This window comes from Aptenodytes forsteri, unplaced genomic scaffold, assembly GCF_000699145.1.
Source record: "Aptenodytes forsteri isolate BGI_AS27 unplaced genomic scaffold, ASM69914v1 Scaffold289, whole genome shotgun sequence".
Classification (NCBI taxonomy): Eukaryota; Metazoa; Chordata; class Aves; order Sphenisciformes; family Spheniscidae; genus Aptenodytes; species Aptenodytes forsteri.
The window spans coordinates 3,778,812-3,804,666 of NW_008795025.1; the positions used below are offsets into that span (position 1 = coordinate 3,778,812).

At 55.2% G+C, this 25,855-nt stretch overlaps 1 protein-coding gene across 1 annotated transcript in view; it reads left to right on the top strand.

The window, feature by feature from the left end:
- The window catches only part of CACNA1E (calcium voltage-gated channel subunit alpha1 E), a 122,023-nt gene that overhangs the window by 87,472 nt on the left and 8,696 nt on the right, over nt 1-25,855 (top strand). Inside the window, exons 21-40 of the mRNA XM_019471144.1 lie at nt 7-407; nt 504-778; nt 1,394-1,553; nt 2,102-2,231; nt 2,788-2,847; nt 3,171-3,277; nt 7,352-7,363; nt 9,361-9,457; nt 10,622-10,782; nt 11,217-11,354; nt 11,912-12,113; nt 12,312-12,476; nt 12,907-13,017; nt 14,042-14,125; nt 14,211-14,336; nt 14,538-14,603; nt 16,604-16,695; nt 17,143-17,308; nt 17,495-17,622; nt 24,974-25,070. Coding sequence (XP_019326689.1) covers nt 7-407; nt 504-778; nt 1,394-1,553; nt 2,102-2,231; nt 2,788-2,847; nt 3,171-3,277; nt 7,352-7,363; nt 9,361-9,457; nt 10,622-10,782; nt 11,217-11,354; nt 11,912-12,113; nt 12,312-12,476; nt 12,907-13,017; nt 14,042-14,125; nt 14,211-14,336; nt 14,538-14,603; nt 16,604-16,695; nt 17,143-17,308; nt 17,495-17,622; nt 24,974-25,070 — 2,778 coding nt within the window. The remainder of the gene's footprint in view (nt 1-6; nt 408-503; nt 779-1,393; nt 1,554-2,101; nt 2,232-2,787; nt 2,848-3,170; nt 3,278-7,351; nt 7,364-9,360; nt 9,458-10,621; nt 10,783-11,216; nt 11,355-11,911; nt 12,114-12,311; nt 12,477-12,906; nt 13,018-14,041; nt 14,126-14,210; nt 14,337-14,537; nt 14,604-16,603; nt 16,696-17,142; nt 17,309-17,494; nt 17,623-24,973; nt 25,071-25,855) is intronic.

Below are 25,855 nucleotides of genomic sequence, written 5' to 3' on the forward strand. Positions count from 1 at the left end.
GGTGAGCGGCTGCCGGCTGAGGGCCCCGAGCAGCCGACCCCGGGGGCCAATCCCGGCAGTGGTGAGGACAGGAGGAGCCCGTCGCCTCGGGCCAAGCGAGACAAGGAGCTGTGGCACCAGAAATCATGCCATGGGAACTGTGAGCCGGGTGAGCAGGATGGGGCAGGAGGCGGCACTGAGGACAGGGCGCGGATGAGGCAGAGCCAGCGGCGCAGCCGGCACCGCAGAGCCCGGATGGAGGGGAAGGAGCCAGCCGGCGCTCTGGGGAGCCGCTCGGCCAGCCAGGAGATGGGTCTGGAGGAGGCCAGCCCCACAGAGGGGGCGCAGGATGGGGACCAGTGCGGCGATGCAGCCTCAGCGGAGGCACTGATTCAGGGGGAGCTGGAGGCGAGCGGAGAGCCCGTCAGGTTGGTACTCAGGGAGGGCATCTTGCATTTCCCACGGCTCCTTGTCCCCTCCCCTTATCTTCTTGCACCTCTTTTCATCCCACCTCCCTCCCCCAGGACAAACGGGGTCCCTGCTGGCGATGCCGAGCTGGTTGGGACCACTGAGGAGGGGAGCCCCCTGCAAGCGGCGCCCGAGCCCCCCCGGCGGAAGACGGGCAGCCTGACGGAGCAGGACTGCAGCAGCCTGGACACCAGCGAGCAAGCGCTGCTGGAGGCCAGCCGCACTGTCAGCCGGAGCGAGCCCGACCTCTCTTCTGTCACCCCCAACACCGAGAAGGCCACAGAGAGCACCACCATCATGATCGATGTCCACGACTCTGCTGTGGTACAGAGTGAGGACCCATCTCTCTTTCCTGAGCCCCTCTCCTGGCCCTCGGTGACTCTGGGGTGGGATGGAAAGCCGCTTGCACGGCTTTTCCTATTAGTATCCATCAACTGGGGGGCTTTCCTTGCTGCTTCTTGCAGCACCTCTCTCCAGCACTCCAGTTTTGCAGGGGAGCCCGAACGCAGTGCTGATGTGCCACTGTCCCCTGGGGAGCTTCTCCCTTTCTTCCCTCCTTCCCACCTGCCCCTTTGCCTGATCTCTCCTTCCCTCTTCCTCCCTGCCCAGGCAAAACACTCACATTCCCTGTTTTTCCTAACACATCCGTAGCCCCCGCCCAGCTTGCTGCCACTCAAACCCCTTAACAGCATCCTCGCTGTCAAGGTGAGCTGCTTTAAATGGTGTTATTAATTAAACAGCACCGTGAAAGCTGGCCTTGTTAAAACCTCTTTCGTCTGCTTCATCCCGGCAGCTTGTGTCTTTTCTTCCCTTCTGGTTCCTCTCCCTGTAATGGCACGGGGATGCAAATCAGAAACCCGGGGGGGTTGCACGTGCCTGGGTGGCAGGGACACCCCAGGGTGCTGCCAGGGTCCAAGACCAGGCAAAGGCTCTCGCTTTCCTGCAGTTAGCAACAAGACAGATGGCGAAGCCAGCCCCTTAAAGGAGGCCGAGGCCAAAGAGGATGAGGAGGAGATGGAGAAGAAGAAGCGGAAGAAGGAGAAAAGTGAGACGGGCAAAGCGATGGTGCCGCACAGCTCCATGTTCATCTTCAGCACCACCAACCCGTGAGAGATTTTTTGGACCATAGGAGCCCGGGGCTGGGGAGGGCTGCAAGGGGAAGGACCCTTAGATGTCACTGAAAACCAGCGACCCCCCTTGGGAAGGGGGCTGTATATCTCCCAAAGAGCCTGGATAACCAGCCACAGTGTTCCCCAAGCCCAGGGACCATTCTCCCTCTGTGCCAGCAACGCTCGTGGCTTTCTCTTCCGACTGCTGATTGCTAGCTGTGATTTTTATTCAATGTTTGTTGCATTTTTCTGCAGTTGTCTGCTCCCCTGTAGATCTTGCCCAGCTCCAGCAGCCTGGAAGAATAAGCCCCCCAATTTCTCAGGGACTCTCCCTGGCTGGCCACAGGGTGTCCGGGGGTCTGGGACAGCCAAGCAAAGGGGTCAGCAAGCCCAAACCACCCTCGGGCTCCCTTGTTTTGCTCCTCAGACTTTGCTGCCCATCTTTCTGCTCTGGAAGCTGGCGATGTGGGGTCGGTTTTGCACGTGGGCCATGCCTGGGGCATGCCAGGGGCTCACAGGTCGGGGTGCGGGCTGTCTCCCTGCAGGGTGCGGAGGGCTTGCCACTACATCGTGAACCTGCGCTACTTCGAGATGTGCATCCTCCTGGTGATTGCCGCCAGCAGCATCGCCCTCGCGGCGGAGGATCCTGTCCTTACCAACTCCGACCGCAACAAAGTGATTGCAAACCTCCCCTGCTCCCCCCATCCCACAGGCAGAGGTCCTGTAGGATTTTAGCTTCCATGGTGGGGCACATGTGGGACATGGATCAGGGCAGCTGGTGGCAGCGCTTGCACCATGCCATGGGATCTGACTTCTCCCTCCATTGCCTTCCTTTATAAACCCTGGAAATCCCTCTCAGCCTCCCACACACGGGGTTTAGAGGCTGGGGAGCCGACCAGGGTGCCTTGTTGATAGTAAAGTAGCTTAAACCTGGGAGATGCTGATGTGCACAGGGAGTGGTATGGGGGAGCATGATTTCAGCTTGCAGCATGATTTCAGAGCTGCTTGCACCATGCACGGAGAATGTTTCTTTCCTGCCTACGCAGGCTGGGTTTATGGCTGTCCTGAACTCTTAGGTGACAGGCTGGGTTTGGGGCAAGCAAAACTGACCCTCCGTTTGCACCTGAGCCAGGCGAGTGCTGGGTGCGGGGCAGAAACAGGGTCTGGGTGGGTGCCAGTGAGCCCGTCTGCTTGGCAGCGGCTGCAGAGTGCCTGTGCCCTCTCTCTGCAGGTCTTGAGGTATTTTGACTATGTCTTCACTGGCGTCTTCACCTTCGAGATGGTTATCAAGGTAAGAGCCTTTGCAGGGCTGCGCTGGGGGTGCCGAGTCCCGCAGCGTCCTTGCAGCGGGTAGGAAATAGCTGTTTTTCGGTTCTGGTCCTAAATTTGGATGATGAAGACTTTAAAGGCTGGTTCTTAGCGCTGGGAGTCGAGAGTGCTCAGCACCAGGCTCCCAAAATATGATGCTCTTTGATATATACCTGGGTCGCAGGGACAGGTCCGCTGCTCCCCAGCGATGTCCCTATCCCCAGCACATCCCACCTACAGCTGCTTCCACTTGATGGCCGAGCTGCTCATTCCCTGCCTGTTTTTCTCACCATTTCCCCCCCGCAGATGATTGATCAGGGCTTGATCCTGCAGGATGGTTCCTACTTCCGAGACCTCTGGAATATCCTGGATTTCATCGTGGTGGTGGGAGCGCTGGTGGCTTTCGCCTTGGCGTAAGTGGCTGTCATCCTTGTCAGCTCTTTGCCTTCCCTTGGCTGGGGAGGGAGGAGGATGCAACTGTGTGTTATGGCTACTAGACCCCGATTTTTTTTTTTTTAATTTCTCTGCACCCTTCTGCTCTGCTTCTGGGATGGCTCCTGGCAGTGGTGCGCAGCTGCTCCAGAGATGTATTTCTCCTTGTTTGTCAAATGCTGGTGAGCAAGCAGGCAGGGGGCAAGGCAAGGCAAGCTGGAGATGCTAGGAAGAGATTGGTGGTGAAAGTGAACTTGAAAGAGGGCAGAAGGGGCTGTTAGAGAGGGAAAAAGACCTAAGGCTGACAGAGCTGGAGTTATATGCCTGCTACGCATCCCGGGGCACACAGAGACAGCAAAAGCAGCAGCCTGCCAGGTGGAGCTGCCCTCTGAACGTGTTTGTGCTGGAAATGGTACCCCCAGCCGGTGGCTTTTCCTCTGCTCCAAGGGGGAGCATTGCCCCGAAGCCCTGCAGGGATGGGGAGGCAGCCAGTGGGGTTTGTGCCTGCATCCTCTGCAGCATCATGCTGAGGGCAGGGTGCTGTGTGCTTGCTCTGCAGCGTGTTCCTGCTGAGCATCACCTTGCAGGTGGGCTCTGGTACCGAGCTTGTGACACCTGGGGGTCCTCCTCTGCAGGTAGGTGCAGGGTGGCTCAACGTCTGCAGTGCCCATGCCATGGAGGGGAGAAGTGTCCAGGGATGAGTTTCATGCTGCTCTGCCCTCCTCTGTGCTGCTGGCTGGGGCAGGCAGTGCAGTGTAAGCTTGAGGAGGGGACAAGTGGGTGCCAACGTAATGCTGCCCCTGGTCCCCAGGGCCGTGGTGCCCCGTTGGTGCTTGAGGAGGAAGAGGAGAAGAAAGGAGGGGCTGGCACTCCTTTGTCATGCTGTTGTTCTCTCTTTGTGCCTTTGACACTGGTGGCAGTGGCGTTAGTGCTGGTGAGAGGGGAGGGCTTGGCAGCAGCGCATACTGGAGCCCTGTCCTTGTCCATGGCTCTCAGGTACCATGCGAGGCTCTCGGGGTGGCTGGCTCCGAGTCCTGGGGTCACTTGATGGATTACAGCCCATAATCCATCCCTCCCATCTCACCCCTGGCCAGGCGGCAGCTCCTTCCCTTCACTCTCACCCACTTGCACCTTCCCTTGCTCGTTGCTTTTGCCTTCCTCACCTTCCTCACCCCCTTCCTTGCCTAGTGCTTTCATTCGCTGCTCTCTCCTTGGGAAGAGCACGGGAGAATTCAACTCACTCGGCAGAGGGATGAACCAGCCCCTGGGCAGGGCAGGGGGCTGACCGCAGACCCTGGCATGGGGAAGGGGCACAGGACAGGTCTGCTGGCTGAGAACATTGCTCTGAGCCTCCAGGAGGCCACCTAGGCCACCATGAGGATGGACTGAGTATCTCCAGAGCCTGGCTGATCCCTCCTCTGCCAGGGCAGCCCTTCAGAGCATGTCCGGAGCAGGGGGCTCAAGGGCATCAGCAGCCTGAAGATGTGCTGGGTGGTTTGAGGGGTTTAGGAGGACAAGGGAGCCTTTTCCTTCCAAGGCATCTTTCATCAATACTTTTTGATGGCTGAAGGAGGGAAGGTTGATGGCTCAGCCCGCTCCCAGGTGGTTGGGTGTCCTCGCTCCCACTAACAGTACTGTAATCGGCACTTGCTGTCCCCTTGCCTCCACCCCACAAAGGTGGTGGCATGGTTCCTGGAGTGGCCCCTGGAGCTGGCAGGGTCCCCACGTGCCAGTGCCGAGGACATGGGGAAGCTGCCTTGCCCCTTCCAACCCCGCTTGCCACTTGCCTGCCTCCACCCAGCCTCCCAAGGGAAGGACAGGTCCCTTTGGGCACAGGGCAGCTGAATTCTTGCAGGCAAGGACCCCCATCGGCTGCGGCACCAAACCCCCTCACATGGAGAGGGTCTTTGCATCTCCACGTATGTTTGCAGCAAGCATCTATGTCGCCTGCCTACTCTTGTAGCTGTAGCTGGGTAGATACTGAGTTGCTTGTGTCGTGGATGAGGGCTCTTTATCATGTAAACCTGCAGGATTGTCCCTCTCCCCCATGTCCAATGGTGGCTTCTGCTGGAGGAGATGATCTCATGGCTTCAGGGGTGAGCGGAACAAAGGAACTGCAGCGATTTCCGATGGGTTTATACATTATAAAGCATTTATAAGAACACCTGCCTCTCCCCTTGGCAGCCTATCACTGCCGTGGCCCCGGGAGCCACAGGATGTTCGCCAGCTATAAATGTCCCAACCTGCAACGCTCCCTCCCTCCATCCTCGTCTGGAGAGGAAAACTCTGGAGGTGACATCTGAATCCCTCTCCTTTTCTTCTCCCTTCATGAGCTCTTTGATGTGGGGCTGGGGGGGCGATGTGTCCTCCTTCTCCCCCTCCTCGCCTCCATGGCGCTGGGTGGGCAAAGCCATGCCCACAGAGCAGCTGCGGCAATTACGTGGCTGAGAGTGGCTGGTGACCAGGTCCAGGACTTGCCAGTAGAAGAAGTGCTGGGACACACCATGCCATTCGGGTTTTCTGCCCTTTTTGCCTCCCTCTGCGGTTCGGTTTTCCTGCGGGGGGTCCTGGGTAGCCGTGGGCGCAGCAGAAGGTCTCTGAGCTGGTCCAGCGGTGCCACCATCATCTGCTGGACATCAGTGCCACATCAAAATCATCAATGAGCAAGTGTCCACCTGTGAAGCCGTGTCTCCATGTGCCATCATGTCTTGTCCACTGCCCCCTTGGAGCCCGTACATCCTGAGCAAGAGGTCATCTTGGCTCATCTGTAGCTCTCTGCGTGGAAAGCTAATAAGTCAATCCAAATGCAGCCTAAATAAAAAGCCCAATATAAAACTGTAAATCTCCAAAGAGTTCAAATTAAATTAGCTGAAATAACCAGAACCATAACTAAAGACTCTGCTGGCTTTTGCCTCCTGTGGCACCCTCCGAGGAGGCATTGTGCAGAGGAGCAGCGCTTGCTTGCAGCTTTGCAGAGCTGCCGAGAGGTGGTGATGCCTATGCCTGCGGGCTTCCAGCAGCAGGAAAGGTTGAGCGGTGGAAAGGTTGAGCAGTGGTCAGTGCGTAGCCCTCGTCGTCTCACCTGGTCAACAAGGGCAGGAGTTTCTCCACCCAGAGGTACCCAGCAGAGCTGCCTCTTTCTTTGCGGAGTAGCATCTCCTTATGCTTGTCGGCACCGGTGTCTGGAAGCAAGAGGGACCCCTACGTACTGCGAAATAACCTGGTGTGAGGCTGGTCAGGACAGAGGTCTGATATCCCATCACAGAGGTGCTGCAGAGTTAAACTATCACCTTTTCAACACACCTTCCACCTGTTTCACTAACATGCAGCCAGGGTCTGGGGTTATTTTTATGGTTTTTAAGAAATGTTTTACTTCGTAGGCTTGCCCCCAGTGCTGAGCCCTCTGTGTGCACGTGGCAGGGACTGAGCTGAATCAGGGATGGAGGTTTGGTTACAACTAGGGACCTTGTAGACCACCTTGGCTTGTCTGAGTGGGTGTCCTGCTGGGTTGCAGGAGATCCTGTGCTGCAGTTCAGGCTCTTAATCAGTGGATTTCTTGATGGAAATGATTTACTAAAGTTAGCCTGTCTGGATGGGAACTACAGCCTTGCAGGTATGTTCCCTCAGAGGCACCTGCCTTTGGCTGGTTGGAGCCAAGCCTCAAGGTCCCTCCCCGATTCCTGGCCGAGGAGGACCATGTGCCCACCCGCTGTCACTGACCGTCCCGCTCTCCGCGGGTTCTTCTTGCAGCAGAGTTTTCACTACGCACCCCTCTCCCAAAACCTCCAGCAGGGAGGGCAGGGGCTCCCAGCTCACTGGATGAGTCTCTCCATGCAGATGAGCCCCATCCTGGAGGACACAATGTGGTCTAATCACTGTGCCTTTCAACCCAGGTGTGGTGTGGTGGAGTGCTGCCTCAGGGTCCCTGCTGCCTGAGAGGAGGCGGTCATCCCCACACAGCTCCCCACTGCTTTTCTTACCTTCTTCCTCTCTTCTCTCTTTTTTCCTCTCTCCGTTGGTGCTGTTTGGTGGCTGCCGGGCTGGATCGCTGACAGGAATGCTTTGGGGTAACTATGCCGTTCGGGTCGCTGCGGGGTGCCGCCCTGGGGAGCGTGGGGGGATGGGCACAGGTGGGTGTCTGTCTGTCTGACACCTGTGCTGACCCTTAGCTGCGTTTGCAGAGACTGGAGTACGTTGCTCTGCACACACACCTACATTGCCCCAGATGCATTAAAGGTGGTGTGCTCCGGGAAAGTGCAGGCGGGATTTTTCTTTGCAAGCACTGCAGTCCCTTGCCTTTGAAGGAGGGTGCTTTCATCCTGGATCTCGGTGTCTGTGCAGTACCCTGAGATGGTGTGAAGCACACCCAGGGGAGCAGGGCACGGGGAAAGTGGTGTCTGCCGCAGAGCTGAAGGCTCTGCCCCAGCAGGGGCTTTGCCTGCACTGAAGTGCTGCAGGGACTTCAGCTCTGATGTCCTCCAAGGGCATGGGATGTGGTTCATGCCAAGCTCAGGGGGCTGGGGAGAGCTCAGCCTCGGCCGTAGAGACAGCAAAGCCAGGCTTTCCTCCAGGCATTATCCAGCTCTATGTCCCATATCCATGTTGGATCCCAAGCAAATCCACAGGAGGTTTCCTGAGGTCTGAAGAGGTCCCTCCTCAGCAGATGTAAACCACTGCAGCTGAGTTGCCCTTGATGGCAGCTTGCACCAGCTGAGTGCTCCCCTCAAATCCTCACCCCAGCCCCGAGTCGGATGCCCCAGCCCTGAGTTGGATGCCCCAGCCACTTACCCACACCCTGATACTGAGCAAAGCAGGAGACAGGCGGTGCAAAGTGAGTCCCAGGGCTGTTTGTACAGTTGCTTCCCGTGCATTTGTGGGGCTGTGCTCCTAGGGAGGACTATTAATTAGTGATTTTGTTTACATCTCTTAATGATTAAGCCCATTATTGTGCTCCCTGTTGCATTAACCCTCGCAAAGGAGCTGTATAATTTGGAGCATCTGTTGTCGTAAGTCATTTCTTTGACCTTTTTTGAGTGTGCATGGTGGATCCAAACTGTGCCACCTTCACCAGGACCTCTCTGGTGAATCCCATCCTGGGATCCAGCCCATGGGCTCTAGTTAAAAGACAAGAAAAAAACCTGGTATTGTGGTTGGGATTAATCGTCATATTCAAGAAATGAGGGTCACAAGGGGGCTTTTCTGGATAATTCTACTGGTAAGCTCTACCTCTCTCAGCTGACTTGGGGTGGAGGCAAGTGCAGCCCTGATCTGGAGAGGGAAGAGAGGGCTGAGATGTTACATGCATGTGAGATAGAGGAGCAGGCTGACCGTGTTGGGTAGCACTGATGGAATAAGGCAGAAAGCTGTAAGAGACAGCATTTGTGTGAACAAACCAAGCACAGAGCAGGTGCTTCCGTAGGTAACGTAAGGGCCATGAATCTCGAGTTCAAACCAGGGTGGAAAACCCTTTGTGAGACACCTGCATGTAGACCCCATTGAGTGCATCTTCCTCATTTTATTATGAATTTCTTGCAACCAGTAGTAATGGTAGAAAATAATTTGCAATGGTGGGTGCCTTTTGCAAGCCCTGTCTGCAAATGGCACATGCCTGCAGTAGGGAAGCAAACCTTCTGGCCCTGTTGAGTGGCGTGGCTTGGGGACATGGGGGAGGGCAGCGTGCCACAGCACCCTTCGGGCAGCTGCCCTTGCTCAAGGAGAGCACTGCATCGCCTGCCCCAGCCCTGGCATCTCACTGCTTCCCACAACGAGGGGATTTGTTAAGGTCGCTGCTCCCCAGCAAAGGGGAAAGGTGCTAATCCCGAGGAGGAAAGGATTGCTTTATTTTTCATCTCTGCCAGCTGTCAGCGTGTGTGTTGGAGAAGACTTGTTTAGGTGGGCTGAGTGCTCAGCAGTCACATGTTTGTGGCCCTCCTGTTCCCATCCTCACATGTGCTGGGGGGGGTTGTCAGCAGCTGAAACCCCCAGAGCATCCAGCCTCAGGTCTGCAAGGTTATTGTCTCTCCGTTTCATTTTTGGGTGCGTGTGCCTCCCTCCGACACGGTAGGACCAACAAGGGCCGGGATATCAAGACCATCAAGTCTCTCCGTGTGCTACGGGTCTTGAGGCCCCTGAAAACCATCAAGCGACTGCCCAAGCTGAAGGTAATGATCCCCATTTATCTCCTGCCTTACATTTGTCTTCTCCAGTGTGGACCGGTGGGTGCGGGGACCACGTGCATCGATTTACTTGTGAGCAATGAACAAGTAGTTTTCAAAGCATTTGCTGTGTTTTAGGAGCCCCATTTTCAAACACAACAGCCTTCAGGCTGCTTCATATCTGGAGGTGCAATGAGTTATTAAAAGCAAGCCTGGATCTCTGCAAGGTGTCAGAGAGTTCCTCTGCCAGGGAAAGTGGGGCTGGAGTGGACATGAGACAACAAAGCCCAGATACTCTCCTGATAAAATAGGCTGCCCTGGCTTTGGGACAGCTCAAATCTCTTTCCAAAGTTCATTATCTTTCCCACCAGAGCAGCTTGCAAACAACTAGGGATTTTGTGTGCTGTGCTGTCATGGTGTTGCACTGGAGGGGGATTTCCCATCTGAATAGAGGGATTATTTATGCAGCACAGGTAGCATTATGGATTTCCCTACCTTAGCCGATGGGGTATAGAGCCAGAAAGGAGTAAGAGACCGAGGAAGCCCTGAGTTTTTTTCACAAGGCGGTATTTGGCTAATGGATGAGGCCCAGGGTGGCACCCCAGAGACATGAGTTTTGACCCCAGCTGTTCTTCCCAATCAGTGGATGGATTCAGCCCATGTCAGTTCATTTCTGGACACCTCTGTCTTCACCATGAAGCAGAGATAAGGACATTCCTCTCTTTCTTAAAGTGCTGTGAGAGCTAGGGCTGAGAGCACAGCCTGGGGAGGAGCTGCTATTGCAGGCAGAGGCATTCACTCTGCCTTGTTATTCAGGGTGATGCAAAACAAAGAAGTGTTTACTAATTGGTCTTGGGTGCTGCTAATTGCATCATCAGGGCCGTTCCCTGTCTGCTGCCCTGGTTGCAGAGAACATTGGAGGATATAAATATCCATCCCTGCTGCTGTCTTAGGGGCTGCTCGGTGTCCGTGTGTGTGCTGGGGGGGGTACTCCAGGTGTTAAACTTGCTCAAAAAGTAGCCCTTTGCCTGGGAGAAGGCCCAGCTCTTTCCTCCTTTCCACCCCAGGAGTGGGAAATGTCTTTCCCCATGGTAGTCTTGAGTAAGGTTTTGGTCCTGCCCTTTGCCAAGGCTGTTGGTTCCCCAAAGTAAGCTATGCCCTCTCCTGCAGGCCGTCTTCGACTGCGTGGTGACTTCCCTCAAGAACGTCTTCAACATCCTCATTGTCTACAAGCTCTTCATGTTCATCTTTGCTGTCATTGCCGTCCAGCTCTTCAAGGGGAAGTTTTTCTACTGCACTGACAGCTCTAAGGACACGGAGAAGGACTGCATGTAGGTGCCCTGTTCAGTAGGTCCGATGCTGCTGACACCTCTGGCAAAGGCAGGGTGCTGGGTAATGTCATCTTTGGGTTCCCAGTTAAGTCCTTGGTCACGACTCGCTCTTGGCCATAGTCTCTTGAGGTTGACAGCATGGGCTGAATCCTGTCCCCATTGCTGTGTCAGCGCTATGCATCCTTGCATGGGACGCAGGATGCAGAGCCCTGTATTTTGGTCCTGTTCTCTTTCCTTCTTCTGTCTTCCCTTTTGCTTTCCTCTTCTCTCCTTTCCCCCAGTTGTTATCCAGCCTTTTCCCATTTCTCCCTCCAGCCCCGCAGGAGAGATGCCCCCACACACCACGCACACACGCTGCCCCCAGGGTTTAAAACCACTGTCTCATAGTCTGGCAGCATAAAAAGCAAAGTCACTGCTCTCTCTCAACGTTGCAGAGGGAACTACGTGGACCACGAGAAGAACAAGATGGAAGTGAAGTGCCGGGAATGGAAACGCCATGAGTTTCACTACGACAATATCGTCTGGGCTTTGCTCACCCTGTTCACAGTCTCCACCGGCGAGGGTTGGCCCCAGTGAGTATTCTGCTCTATCCACCCCCCTTGAATTAGGGTGGGCATGTCCCCGTTGGGGTGGGGTGGGACTGAGAGAGAAACTGCTGGGCAGGGAGGAGGAGAGGAAGGACGAGAAATTATGTCAGGACAAAAGAGCTTTAGCCCCCATATGAGGCTGGGACTGTGGCTGGGGTTACCTTCTTCCTTAGGGAGTAAATGATGGATAATCCTTTCTCCTGCGTGGCCCTGAGGTATATCTTAGCTCAAGTTTAGAGATGACCATAGGACTAGCCCTTTCTTCATGCTCATGTGAGCTTGGGCAATTTTTTTCTCTGTATGTGGAGCACTGGAAAATCCATTTTCCATCAGGGACACAGGCAAAGCACCATAAAACAAGCTGTAGCCACTTAGAAGGGTTGTCCTTGTAAAGCAGATTAAGACAGAGGTTTATCTTATCATTGTTACAACTGTGGACAGATAGAGCTGACTGTACAAAGTGGGTCCCGTGAGAAGTGTCACGTGGTGACAGTCCTGATGTGCATATCTCTGGTTGCTTTTCTTCACCTGTCTGCCCACAGGGTGCTGCAGCATTCGGTGGACGTGACAGAGGAGGATCGTGGGCCCAGCCGCAGCAACCGCATGGAGATGTCCATTTTTTATGTCGTCTATTTTGTGGTCTTCCCTTTCTTCTTTGTCAATATTTTCGTGGCTCTCATCATCATTACGTTCCAAGAGCAAGGAGACAAAATGATGGAGGAGTGCAGTCTGGAGAAGAATGAGGTACGGTCTGGGGAGGGGGAAAGAGGACATTTCCATGGGTTTTCTGCAGTTTGGGAGCTTGGAGCTCCCTAGATGTTGAAAAGGTGTAAGAAACCTGTGAGCCACCTGCCTGCCCAGCCCATGAAGGAAAGAGGTGTGGCAGCCACCGTGCCCCACGTTACCATCGGCCAGGGGCTGATGCACGTTATTTTATTCCAGAGGGCCTGTATTGACTTTGCCATCAGTGCCAAGCCCCTCACGCGGTACATGCCCCAGAACCGGCACACCTTCCAGTACCGGGTCTGGCACTTTGTGGTCTCCCCATCCTTCGAGTACACCATCATGGCCATGATAGCGTTGAACACCGTGGTGCTGATGATGAAGGTGAGCCAGTCAGAGGGAGCCTGTCCTGTTTGGGGCAGTGGGGAGAAGGAGGATCGGTCAGGATGGGATTGGAGGGTATTTTGGTTGTTTCTAGGAGATGCTTTGATACAGAGTCTGAGCATGTATTCCCTTGGCATAGTCACTTGAAACACCACATGCCCCAAACTGGAGGTGAGATCTTCCCTAAACGAGATGACCCAAACGATCTGGACCTCTTAACTACTGCAGAAGGATCTGGATTTACTCTGTGCTTCCTTCTCAGAAGGAGTGGCAGCTGTCCTGGGAGAGGGGTGGAGAGGGGAAGGAGGAGATGGTCTTGAGGCACCCACGGCAAGGAACATGGACCACCGCAGGCCTTTCCTGGGACAGTCATCAGCCAAGAGGCTGGCAGGCCCCCTCCTGGCTAGCTATGTCTGTCTCTTTCCAACAGTACTACTCTGCTCCATACACCTATGAGCTGGCCCTGAAGTACCTAAACATCGCATTCACCATGGTGTTCTCCTTGGAGTGCGTCCTCAAGATCATTGCTTTTGGCTTCCTGGTGAGTCGCTGCTCAAGTTCTAGATGAGGATGTTAATTTGGACTTTGGCAGCACACAGGTCACAGAGGGAAGGTGTTAATAATGTGAGGTTGTTGCTATTTATTTTGGGTCGAGCCTGAGAGCTGCTTTTAGGTTGAAATCACTTCTTTGGTTCTCATTAAACTTCCCACTGCTGGATGCTGGTGGGGGAAGCCACACCGTTGCTTTACTTTTTGCCTTGTTTCTGTGGTACTTTGGTGCCTGGACCACATATATGCTGTGCAGCCGCTCTGCTAAAGCCAAGTGCTGCTGCGATCATGCTGGTGGCTGCAGTCTCGTGTCCCTGGGAGCCACGAGATGCTGGTGCATTGCTGTCCTTGGGCTGTATCAGTTGGACCAGACCTGACCAGCAGTGAGACCTCCCTGCCTAATTCACAGTCCTCAAGTCCCCAGCTGCTCATTTAAGATTTGAAGCCACGGACTGCCTTTTCTTCAGCTACTCTTTGCTGCTTATGAGCAACTGTTGGATTTGCTCTTTTATAGTTTCTTTCCTGTTTCTAACCCATACTGGGAGATGAGGTCCACTAGCAGGATGGTTTCTAGCCACCCTCCCTGCTCCCAGCAGACAGCCATGGTCAAGTCCAGTCTTGCACCAGCTGCTGCACAAACAGCAGGGGCTGAGGTGGGTCTGGGTGCCCACAAAGAGGAGGGCAAAGCAGCCTTGTGGCTGTGAGGGACGGCATGATGAGCTGTAGCAGCCTGACCAGGGCTGGCTGTGGCCGCTTTTCCCACTCCTGTTCACCAGGGTGGCCTGTTGGATGCGTGAGTCATCTCCCAGGAGAAGCAGCTCACTGCAGACACGCTTAGGTCTGCCACCATCTCAGACGCAGCACGGTGCTCCAGACTACGGCTGCATACAAATGGGCAGCAAGGTCTCTGCCACCGCTGCTGTTGTCCATGAGCAGCCTTGGCCTGTGGCCCAGTGCCCTTCAGACCTGGCATCACTGAGTTCAAATTCAGGTTCTCTCTCTCCTTCCTTTTGCAGAATTATTTCCGGGACACCTGGAACATCTTTGACTTCATCACCGTCATCGGCAGCATTACAGAGATCATCCTGACGGACACCAAGGTGAAGCAGGGGCTGGGAGCAGTGGGGTGAACTGCTGTGGGGTGGGGGACTCCCACTTCCCTCTGACCCTCTCATCTCCTCCCAGCTGGTGAACACCAGCAGCTTCAACATGAGCTTCCTGAAGCTCTTCCGGGCTGCTCGGCTCATCAAGCTGCTGCGCCAGGGTTATACCATCCGCATCCTGCTCTGGACGTTCGTGCAGTCCTTCAAGGTAAGTCACATGTGTCCTGGCCTCCTCCCAGGCCACAGTGCTGGGGTGCTGCTCCCAAATGCAGGCTGTTCCCAAGGTCTTGCTGACTTGTTGGCTTGTAGGAGAGACGGATCAGCACAGCTTACCTGCTCGCTGTGCTTTTTGTACTCGTCTGGAGCTGGACCTGTGCTAAGTGAGATGACTCATCTGCTTCTCTTGCAGGCTCTCCCCTACGTCTGCCTTTTGATAGCCATGCTTTTCTTCATCTATGCGATCATTGGGATGCAGGTGAGCACAGACATCTCAGTGTGCATCTCTCTGGTGCAGACAGGCTGGACCAGCATGTCCTCAGCATTATGCACAGCAGCCAGCCTTGTGCTTGCCCGTCATTGCTTCACTCAGTCATGGTGTCCGGGAAGGTTCCGAGGGTGGAACAGCTTGTTTGGGAGCTGCAGAGTCACATGCCCTGGTGGAGCTGCCATGGGCTTGTTCAGTCAAGCTCCACAGCTGCCTTCCCAACTTGTACCCTTGGAGATGTGGCCTTGGGGACTCAGCTGGGCACGCTGTGTGGTGGCGGCTTTCAAATCGCCACCCCTTTGTTTAGAAGTTACACCCTATCTCCAACTCCCTAGCAGCCCCCAGAGATTGATTTCATGCCTAAGGGACCTGGTGAGCAGCATTCTGCCTTTCCCATCCGAATGGCTGGATCACGGTGGTGATCCCTGCAGCCCACTGTCCACCATGTCCCTCTGTGGAGGGTTTATGTTGCAGCCGTGCTGCTGATGGTCTGCTTGGGCTTTTGTGCTTAGGGACCTGCAATGACCTACCAGATGGTGGGAGGTCTGCAGAGCATGGGAAGATGTGAGCTTTCCAGGCTCCAGCTGGTAAATAAGAAGCACGTGAGCTAAAACCCTCAGCTCCACATGTGCCGCGGGGCTGGCTCGGTTCTGCGGTGACTAAATCCCACGCTGAAGATCTGACAAAGCATCTTCGACGACGAATGCTTGGGATCTGGAGCCGCCTGATGAGCGAGCTGCCGCAGTACCCAACACCATTGCCTGACATGCGTTGCCAGGACGGGCAGATTTTGGGGAGGCAGTGGGCAGCATTGTGGCCTCCCGCTCAGGCTGCTTGGCAGCGCTGGTGTTTAGTCTCTTCCACACCCTTTCTCCCACCCCGAGAGTCGCGTGGCTGGTTTTGGCCGCTCTGTCCTACACATCTCAGCACTGGCTCCAGGTGTTCTCCGTGCTAAACAACCGCCATCTGACTCAGCCCCCCTCCCTGCTGTGTGGTAGTATTTGATTTATTTTATATTTTTTAACACCATTGTGAACAAATCCCCAAGCAGTAAAGTCTGTGGGCGTTATTTGAGCAAAATAGCTGGAGGCAGAAAATATTCTACAATTACACATTCCAAAAAACCTGTACAAGGAAAAAAATACTCTGCAGTTAGTGTATTTTTAGGTTCACGGAAAGTGGAATAAATATTTAACAGTAATAACAGCACATTTTTCCTATTTGAGGCACTTTACGAATGTTCGTTATGTCCTACCACGGCCTTGGCTGAGGGTCATTATTAGGATATTGTCCACGTTTGGGACTTCGTTGCCTCTTTTGGCCCTGGGGATGGTAGTCCCTGGTGTTTGGCTGTCTGTGGTGGGTTAGCAGTTGGTCTGTCCCTCCCACACTGAACCCTTCCCCACCCTGTTTGCACTGCTGTGCCTGACCCTGACATCACGGACCATTTCCCCACCCAGGGAAAAGCTCCTGGGAGTTTCCAGGACTGTGACCCAGCACCCACCCAGGGTGGTGTGACTCATCAGTGTGCCTCCAGCACGCTCGGGACCTCCGGGTGCTGTGCGGTGCTTGGATGCTGCCCGTAGCACAGCAGAGGAATGGATGAGGAGCGGTTGGACTAGGTTGATCCCAGGTCCTCCGTGCTCCTGTTTCCATGGCAGCTCGGCCTCTCGCAGCCTTTGCCGCCCACTGCAAATCACTGCCGAGGAGAGGAGAGTCTCCTTCCCCAATGGCTGCTCAGCGCCAGCTCCTCAGCATGCTGGCTGTGCACCAGCGTGTGTTTCCTGGGGTGCTTTTCCATGGGGGATTGCACAGAGAGGGTGGATGTCGGCTGTTTTGGGGGCCAGCTGTGCTGAGAGTGATGGACCTGGGGCAGGATCGGTCCCTGCAGCACAGGGGTATGTGCCCGTGAGCCAAGGTGAACGTGCAGCCACTTCCCTGGCTGGCGAGCTCTTGCCTGAATAACTGAGCCCTTTTTCTCCCTCCTGTAGGTTTTCGGCAATATCAAACTAGATGAAGAAAGCCACATTAACCGGCACAACAACTTCCGCAGCTTCTTGGGCTCCCTCATGCTCCTCTTCAGGTAAGCCACCATAGAAAACTCCTTTCGCAGTGTTTTTGGGTGCAGGCGTGCCAGGAGCCGCGCTGGGCAAGTTCTCACCACAGGCTGTTTGGTGGAGGTCAGCTTTTGGTGCTAGAGAGCAGCTGGGCAACACAGGCCACAGGAGCTCAGGAACTCCTCTTTTTTTTCACCCTGCCCCAAAAAGGATGGCTGTCTCCCAGCTCTTTGGATAGGCTGGCTGGGGGGAGTTGGCCCCGCGTGCCAGGAGCTACACCCTGGCATGGCTGCACTCATGTCGGTCCAGCTTGGTTGCTGCTGACCCAGTGCCTTGCTCCTTTGCATGCCAGAGATGTGCTTAATTCGGGTAGGGGGTTGCGCAGCTTCTTGTGAGGCTTCTCCTGGGGGCATCCTGCTGCAGCTCCATCCCGTGCCACCACGAGCTGCTGAACACGGCTGTGTTGGGTGCAGGAGTGCCACGGGAGAGGCATGGCAGGAGATCATGCTGTCCTGCCTGGAGGGCAAAGGCTGCGAGCCAGACACAACAGCAACATCCGGGCAGAACGAGAACGAGCGCTGTGGCACCGACCTGGCCTACGTTTACTTCGTCTCCTTCATCTTCTTCTGCTCTTTCCTTGTGAGTTCCTCCCCTCTAAGAGCCCTGGGGGTTCCTCTCATCAGCCCCCTAACCTGCACCCCCGCCATAGGGTCATCTGCCATCTTCCATCTTCCCACGATTACCCTTCCTTCTCTCCCTCCCTTCCCTTCTCTGCTCCCTCTCCCCCCACTTTCCTTTCTTTCTGCCTTTTTCCCTTTCACTTAGATGCTCAACCTGTTTGTGGCGGTCATCATGGACAATTTTGAATACCTGACTCGGGATTCCTCCATCCTGGGACCTCACCATCTAGATGAGTTTGTCCGGATCTGGGCAGAGTATGACAGAGCAGCGTGGTATGTAGCCAGCTCCTTCTCTCCCGAGCAACCTCTCAGAGCTGGTTTTAAACAGGCATCCGTGTTCTGCTATTGGAAACCCGCTGCAATGCGTGGGACGGTCAGGGAAGGGCTGCTCGCAGTCGTTACAAGGGCAGCAGCCGGTTCCTACAATGCCTAGTGGCACAGGCGTCTTCCATGATGTTGACGGTTTGCCATGGTGTTTATCCTGAGTGCTGGAGGTTCCTGCTCTTCCTCTCCTCCCCGGCCAGGAGGCAGGTCCCTCTCAGCCTCCTTCCCTGTCCCTGTGTGCCAGCTGGGTGCCTCTGTCCTGAGAACAGCTCCATTGCCTGGTCCCCAGCACCCACAGCTCCCCATCAGAGCAGGGCTGAGCGTGTCTCTGTGGGGAGACACTGGGGGACTGCTGGGCTCCTGCCAGGTCACCTATGGAGGACCTTGTTTGGAGTGTGTTTGATGGGCTTGGGGAATTGTGTTCCTATGCTGGCCAGACCTCTCACCCCTCTAGAGACGGGAGGACTTTGTTTCCTGCACTCATGCCTTTGCTGATGAGGACCCCAGCGAACAGGGCTCCCGTTTGCAGGCAGCAGCCTGTTCCCAGTAATGGGATGGGTTCACAGTGGCTATATATACCCTGGGTGACCAGGCTTTGGCTCTGCTCCTGCTGCTGCTGCAGAGGAGCTGCTCTCCGCCACTCCTCCCAGCATGGTCTGGAGCATCCCTAGGGCAGTGTGGAGCCCTTGGCAGCTCTGGGACCATGTTTGCCCTCCATTCATTCCCAGCTCCATGAGGGCACCTTGTGTGGCCCCATCCTCCCTCCCCTAGCCCAGGGACAGCCTCTTTGGAGCCATGACCCACTACTGTTGTGCCAGGGAGCATGGGCGATCTTAGCTCAAGAGCCTTTGGCAGCCACACGTGCTCCCTTTGGAGACTCTTCACCTCCACTGCTAACGTCCTGCCCCTTGAGAGACCAGCTCCAGCCAAGATATTTTTTTATGCCTAATATCATCAGCTCCTGACATAGTTTCCTCCACCGTTTGTCCAACCCTGTGCAGCTCAGTGCTGGCCAGGTTCCTCCCCACATGGCCTCCTCCAGCATTCTTGCTGCTGTGCAAGGCCCCCGTGAGCAGGTGGGTTTGCTTGTTAGTGGGCGACTGTGCCTTGTGCAAGGGGGAGAGGTCAGCATGGGTGAGTAGATGTCCTGATGGACAGCTAGAGAAGGGAGAGGAGGTGAAAGCAGTGAAACACCCAGCCGCTCAGTGTGGGGCTACTCACCTGTGGCTTTTGGGAAGGATTTCTTCACACCAGGCACTTCATTCACTCTCGCCCCCCATGTTGGCGGCCTGGGTCTCCAGAACAGTCACTGAAAAAGTGCCTGAGCTGTCCTATCGATGCCATGCACCCCTCTGATTTCTGAGCAAGCCGTGCTCTTTCATCGTGATATGTAGCCAATGGTTAGGGGACGTGCACAGGAGCTGGTGGTGCTGGGCCCCTGGGGGCAACCCTGGCCCCCATGGCTGGGTGAGGAATGGGTGAGTACATCTGAACGGTTCCTGAGTGGGGCAGCAGTTCTGCATCCTGACACCAACACCATCACATGAAGGTCTCTCAGGGAGACTGCCCAACACTGGGGGACTCAGGGATGGGTTTTGTCCGGATGGTTGGGTTAGCTCTGGCCAGCGATGGAGAGGGGATGGGAGAAGAGCAAGGAGAAACCAGAGGCAAAGGCACCAGGTAGGACGGTAACGCTGATCTTTGCCTCCTTGTGCGGTTTCCCTCCAACCTTGTCTAAGGATGCCCAGGAGGCTGCAGCATGCTGCACCTCAGCACTTCCACCCCACATGGTCCTGCTTCCTGAAGGGCTCTGCTCTGGAGCAGAGTGGGGAGCTCAGCATCCAATGGCCCCTGCACCTTCTCCTGCCAGCTCTCTGCCTCGACAGCTTCATTATTTCGGCCGGTGCAGGAGGGATACGTGCCATATCCTGCGATGACTCCACCCGGGTTTGGGAAGATGTGCTTTTGTGGGCGAGAAGGGGAGTGTGTATGGGAGGGTTTGCTTCTAATAATGTGTACCCTTGGCAGAGCGTGGTCTCGTGGTCAGAGCACAGGACTGGACCGTGGGAGACCTAGGTGCTAGTGCCAGAGCCACCGGTCACCAGCTGGTCACATTATCTCTCCCCGTCTCAGGTTCCCCAGATATTGGAGATACAAGTGACTCAGCTGCCAACCTCCTTGGGACCTTGTGAGGACTAGAGAGTTGGCCGTGCAAGGGCAGGCTCTCTGGTGGTGTGATGGGACACAACTCCATCAAAAGGGCTCGTGGTGGCTAGAACCCAACCAAGCTGCAGTCTCACCCTGTCTAAAATCCCAGCCCTCTCCCACCAGGTGTAGGCGGCCAGGGGCACGATGAGGAAGGGTGATGGGGTGGTGTTCACCGCCAAAACTGTCCTTCTCCAGGGTCAAGATGGGTCAGTGTGAGGAAGTATGAGCTGACTCATGGTGGGGAAAGCAGTAGCTGATGCTCACAGCTTTCCCCTCTCTGGGTCTGACAGAGCCAGAAGGAGAAGAGCTGTGCACCCCTGGGGGTCTTGCCCCACAGATGGCCCCAGCATCCCCCCATTAAGCTCTCCATCCTCCCCTCCACCCTCTCAGTGTCCTATTAACCCACCTGTGCTTCCTTTGCAGCGGCAGGATCTCGTATAAGGATATGTACAAATTAGTACGGGTGATCTCGCCTCCTCTGGGCCTAGGAGAGAACTGCCCCTACAGGGTGGCGTGCAAGGTTTGCCTCCCAGTCCTCTGCCACAACCTGGCCACGGGACGCACCATCCACCCCTCCTTCCCCCCTGCCCCACCGCCACCGCGCCTCCCGAGGGAACCCTGACGTTGCTTTCCTTCGAGTTTAAAGAGGTCCGCGGCCTCCCAGAGCCAGCAGCTGTCCTCCTCGAGGGGAGGCATGAGTGGGGCCGGGGGGGCTCAGAGCCTCCCGGGGTGGGTTTCGACAAATTGCGTCCCCCAGCCAGCCCCCCGCCCTGGCTCTGTCGGTGCAGAGAGCCCCTGAAGGGTGCCAGGCCAAATGCCACCATCCCTGCTTGGCTTCTCAAAGTGCCCTCACGTGGGAGCAGGAGTTTTTTTGGGGGTTCAGATGTGGTTTACTCCTGGGGAGGGAGGGGGGAGCAAAGGCAGGAGGATGTTGGGGACTTTGCTGTTGTTTTGGAGAGTGAGGACTGGGGGGAGGATGGGGAAGCCAGGGTGACCCCTAACTTTGGGGGACGCTGTGCTGTGCCCAACAGACACTTCTGCAAGTGTGGCACTCAGAGCACACACTACCACCTCTCTGGGGAGCAGGACTTCTGCTAGTCTTGCCCTTGGCTTGCCAGACCTGCTGGGAGGAGGTGGCACCTGGGCACGTCTCTGGACCTCAACAGTTCCTCTTCCTCTGCTTGAGCCGAGCTCCCAGCTGCTGGCTGTGAGTCCACGGCAGTGGTTTGGCCTCCTTGTGTCTCTCTGACTTGCACATCTTTTAAAAATTTTATTTTGGGGTGACAGTTGAGCAAAATCCTGCACCTGCCATCTTCTCCGAAGTGCCACGACACCCATGCCTGTGTTCATGGCGCAAAAGGATGAACCACAGAGTCCGTTCTTCCCTCTGCATCCCTCGCAGCATCTAAGGAGATGTACGAGGGAAGCTCAGATGCCCCCAGACTGTGATCTTGGCTCTGCAGGGGAAGAAGGTTCCTCAGCATGGCATGTTGTAGCCGCCACATCCTCCCTGCCACATCAGAAATGCTTCTTCCAGCCAGCATCCCTGGAGCAGGTCTGTCACCCTCCATGGTTGGTCATGGGGATGATGCACACATTTGAAATCTTGAAGTAGACCACCAGAAGTAAAGCAGAGCAAGCGAGACAAGGCCTTGGTCATCTACTTTATGAAGAGGTGTTTAGGTGTTAGGATTTGCAAGAATCTCAGGTGTCTCATCTATTCAAGAAGGGGCTCCTTGCAGTCTTTCCACTCTTCTCTGTTGCATCCCTGGCAAAGGATGGTGGCTTTGCCAAGGGCACTTGCTCAGGTCCCTGCAGACAGAAGACACATTCAGGAGGAATTCCTAGTCTTTCTCATTTGACATCAGGGCTTCACTGGCAAATGCTGCTCTCCTAAGCTGGATCACCTGGTACTCAGAAAGGTACCTGTAACGCTTCCTGGGAAGAGGGAGCTCTGCAGCAGTCTGGGCTTTCTGCTGACTCGGTGAGATGGACAGAGCAGTGAAGGTAGATAAACTCAAGGGGAGGTGAAGGCAGAGAGAGAGAGAGAGAGACCAGCTTCTGCTGTCATGTGAGGGAGACCATCCCCATCTCTTCCTTGTGTTACTTCAGTCTCCTCCTCCCTGTGCATGGGGTATTTCAAGGACATGAGAGATTTTCAGGGATTCCTACTGCCCTGGAACAATTCCCAGAAGGCAGTTGATGAAGAAAGAAAACCCACATGGTTGTTGCATCTTGCCACCATGGTCCAGATCCCAAAATGCCAACCCAACTTGCTCGCCTTTCAGTTTGGTGAGCCTGCCCTGCACATCACAGCGCACAAGTTCACCTTCCTGGAGCCCACACCCCTATCCTGCCAGGCAATGTGACAATGATGACTTGCAGAAGCAACCACCAATGTGTTTATGGAGTGGTGGACAGCCTGCTCTGGAAGAGATGGTTCTTGGGCAAGTTCAGGATGCAGCATAGTAGTGCAGCATGGTATGGAAGCATACCCACTAGGCTATCTGCAGGTGGGCTAACAAAGGGGCATTGATGCAGGAAGACTTCCCATGGAAGTCCAGCAAACTCTGTCCTTATACTGGGGAGAGCAGGTCTTGTAACCAAATCTTGCTGGGACTGTATCCTGTCAGCCAACCCCGCTTCTTGGGGCTATCTCTACCTTTCTTCACCCTCCCTGCTTCTAGTAGTCATGCAAAAGTGAGCCAAGGCATCACTTTTGCCCCCTAAAAGTAGCCCTTGAGATGGTCATGGGTCAGGTGAATGCTCCACAGACATTCATGTCCCTGTGGACATCTCCTATTCCTGAATCTACTCTCACATCACTTGCTATTCTGGTGCTCTGTTCCTAACAGCCTGGTACAGCACAGTACTTATTTCCTAACCACAAGAGGACAGATGTCCCCCAGATTTCCCCCTCCATCACTCACAGTGTTCTGTCAGAGCACCAGGACCCAGCCATTAGTGCTTGATGGTTTTACAGGCCACCCTGTGCCATAGCCACAGGGCACATCTCCATCCAGACACAGGACAGATGGCCAGCTCTCCCATCAAGGATGCACCCATGATGGGACCAGCTCTTGGGAGCCATCCTGTTCAGATGGATGTCATTCCACGTGCCTTCCTGTGCTTCACTCCATGGGGATGTGGTTTCTGGGCACTGCTGTGCTGCTCAAAACACTTTAAGGTCTCTTCTCTGAGAAGCAGCAAAGTATGCAGCCTGTCTGTGACAACAGACAGTTTGGTCACTGATGCAAACTCTTCCTTTCATGGGAATCCATTCCTCCTTCATTGTGCAGAGAATTTCAGTATGAAAGACAGAGTCTGATGTGTGCTGGGTACACTAAAATCCCCCCTGCCAGGAAGGGTGAGTGGAAGATCACTGTCTTGCTTCCTTTTTGCACAAAGTTCTTGAACATGAAAATTTTGCAGTCATCTTCTCCCCTTCAGACACCTCAAGTCAGTGCACATCCAGCTCTGCCAAGGTGCTGCTTTACGGACTCCTGGACCTGGATATTTCCTGTTGATCATCCCACTTAATAGTCTCCAACGTTGTTATCAATCCTCTTTCCAACGCGTTTAGGTGTGTCAGGTCTCAAAGGGGGATGGCTTGCCCAGCCTTTTCTGTGCCTGCACCCCGAACAGCTCCCATTGTGGGTCATCACCATCCCTAGTTCACATCCAAAATGTCAGGACTAATCTCGGTGGGGGCCTTTTTGGCCAGGGGGCTGCTTCCAAACCAGCCGGTACCCCCTGAGAAGAGGAGATACCTTCTTCTCCCCTTTTCACACTGCTCTCAGCACACGGATAGGGAATTGGCCAGGATCCCACGGGGAGTGCTTAATTTTTTGGCAGTGCCCTCTCTCCCAGGCCACGCTGGCTGAGACGGGTTCCTCTCTAGAAGGATCCTCCCAGCCCAGCGGTAATGGTCGATGCCTTTGCTGTTGTGAGATTGCCCTTGCCCATTAACCATCCTGAATGTTGCAGTGCAGGTTGGAAGCCTGGCACAAGGGGAAGAAGAGGAGGCTGAGCCCAGAATCCCTGGGAGAGATGTACTTGAATGGCCTCCTGGATGTGCAGAGAGAAGGAGGCACAGCCCAGATATCTCAGCCTGGCAGAGGGCTCAAGGCATCCTCGGATGGCCCGTTTTTGGTAGCGTTCCTCACTGCAGCAACCCTAGGCAGGTCCTTACAGAGCAGAGGAGCACAAGGTGGGGGTCCGTCCTAGCCGCCTCCCTTGGGAAACCCAAACAAACCCCAATGTTGGAAGGCCCGAACAGCTGCCTCTGCTGAGACTCTTTAAACTCCAACCTGGTGGAACTTGCAGCCGCATGTGGGAGAGAGCCAGGGTGGGAGCATGGCATGTACAACTTTTCCTCCCGGTTTTGTTTTTTCAGCCAATTCAGCATGCCTTTTGCACTGGTGCATGGTGGGAAAGTGGTCCATCCGCAGAGCCAGACAGAAGCAACTGGGCATCTTCCTTTGACAAGTGACCCTGGCCCACTGCCTTCTATGCAAGATGCTGCCTCCCAATTGCATAGACCTTATGAGCTGGGGATACACAGCCTTCTGGCTATGGGTTAGGTGGCGATGCAAAGCAATACCCAGGCCCCCCCCCGGGAGGGAAGACGCTACGGAGGCCACAGAGCACTGTGGTGCAAACCACCATTATCTCAAATAACCCATGGCTTGAGTGCCGTGTATCTGATTTATACCACTCGCACACAGCCCTGGAACCTGTGGGACAAGTTTGGGGGCAGCTGGAGGGCTTTAGGAAAGGGGTTGAGACCAGAGAAGGACTCCCAGACTGCTAGTGAGACAGGCGCTTGAGGCCAGCAGCAGAGATGAGAGGGGTGAGTTGCTTTCTGCCAGTATTCCTGGGCCTGTGTGAGCAGTGCTATAAATCCACATCAGGACAGTCTCTCATGTATGATTTGCCTTGATTAACGGGTTTCCTGTTTTTTTCCTGTTTGTCCGTTTGTTTTTTCTCTCCTGTTTTCCTGTACTATTTTTGTTTGTACGTTTTTCTGCTCTCTGGGAATGCCTCCTCTCTCTCTGCATCTCCCTCCCTCCCCTTCCCCCTTCATGAGCAGTGGCCGAATCCATTACACTGAGATGTATGAAATGCTGACTCTTATGTCACCACCGCTAGGCCTCGGCAAGAGATGTCCTTCCAAAGTGGCCTATAAGGTAGATCAACCCTTCCTTCTACGGGGGCTAGAGCTGAGCAGGAGCTGGGGCTCGAGGGAGCTGTGGGAGGTGGGGCTGGGGGGAGCCGGGGAGGCATTGGGGGTATCCAACGTGTTTAGCTTGCTCCTGGGGAGCCTGGTGTGCTCAAAAGAGTCCTGGCCACACTGGATGGTCTCCACTGCCCACGCACATGATGCTGCCGTGGTCACTCACAAGCCCGAGGAGCTCTGGGGTGGAAGACCCCAGTGGAAGAGGAGGGGCAGGATCAGCAATAGTGCGGAAGTGGGAGCGTTGGAGAAGATGAGGTGAAGAGCAACCCCGTAGCACAGTTGGGAGGGTGGGGTGTCCCCAGGAGCTCACTGGCCCAAGCTCGTCCCCTGGGCTTGGAACCATCTTTGTCCCAGCCAGCACAGAAACAGGGCTAAAACCCATGGAAATGGGAAGCAGGTGGGCAGCAAGGACATATCCTGAAGGAGCAGCTCTGCAGTTCGTGAAGAGCCAGGTGCATTGGCACGAGCTATCCCAAGGATGGCTTGTGCAAGGCAAAGCCAGGTGCCTTCAGAAGCAGCTCTGAGTTTACCCCCCTTGCTCCTCCTGGGGTGGTGGCCGGCAGTTGACTCACGGCACAGGCACAGCGTGCTCCCAGCTGCCTAGGCATGGAGCAGGAGCATGGGAAGCCCTGAAGGACATGGAGTGGGAGCTGTGTGGCTTTGCTGAGGGCAGCAGCTGCTAGGACAAGACCCAGAGCTAGAGAGCAATGTGTTGTCTAGGTCTGGAGCAAACTG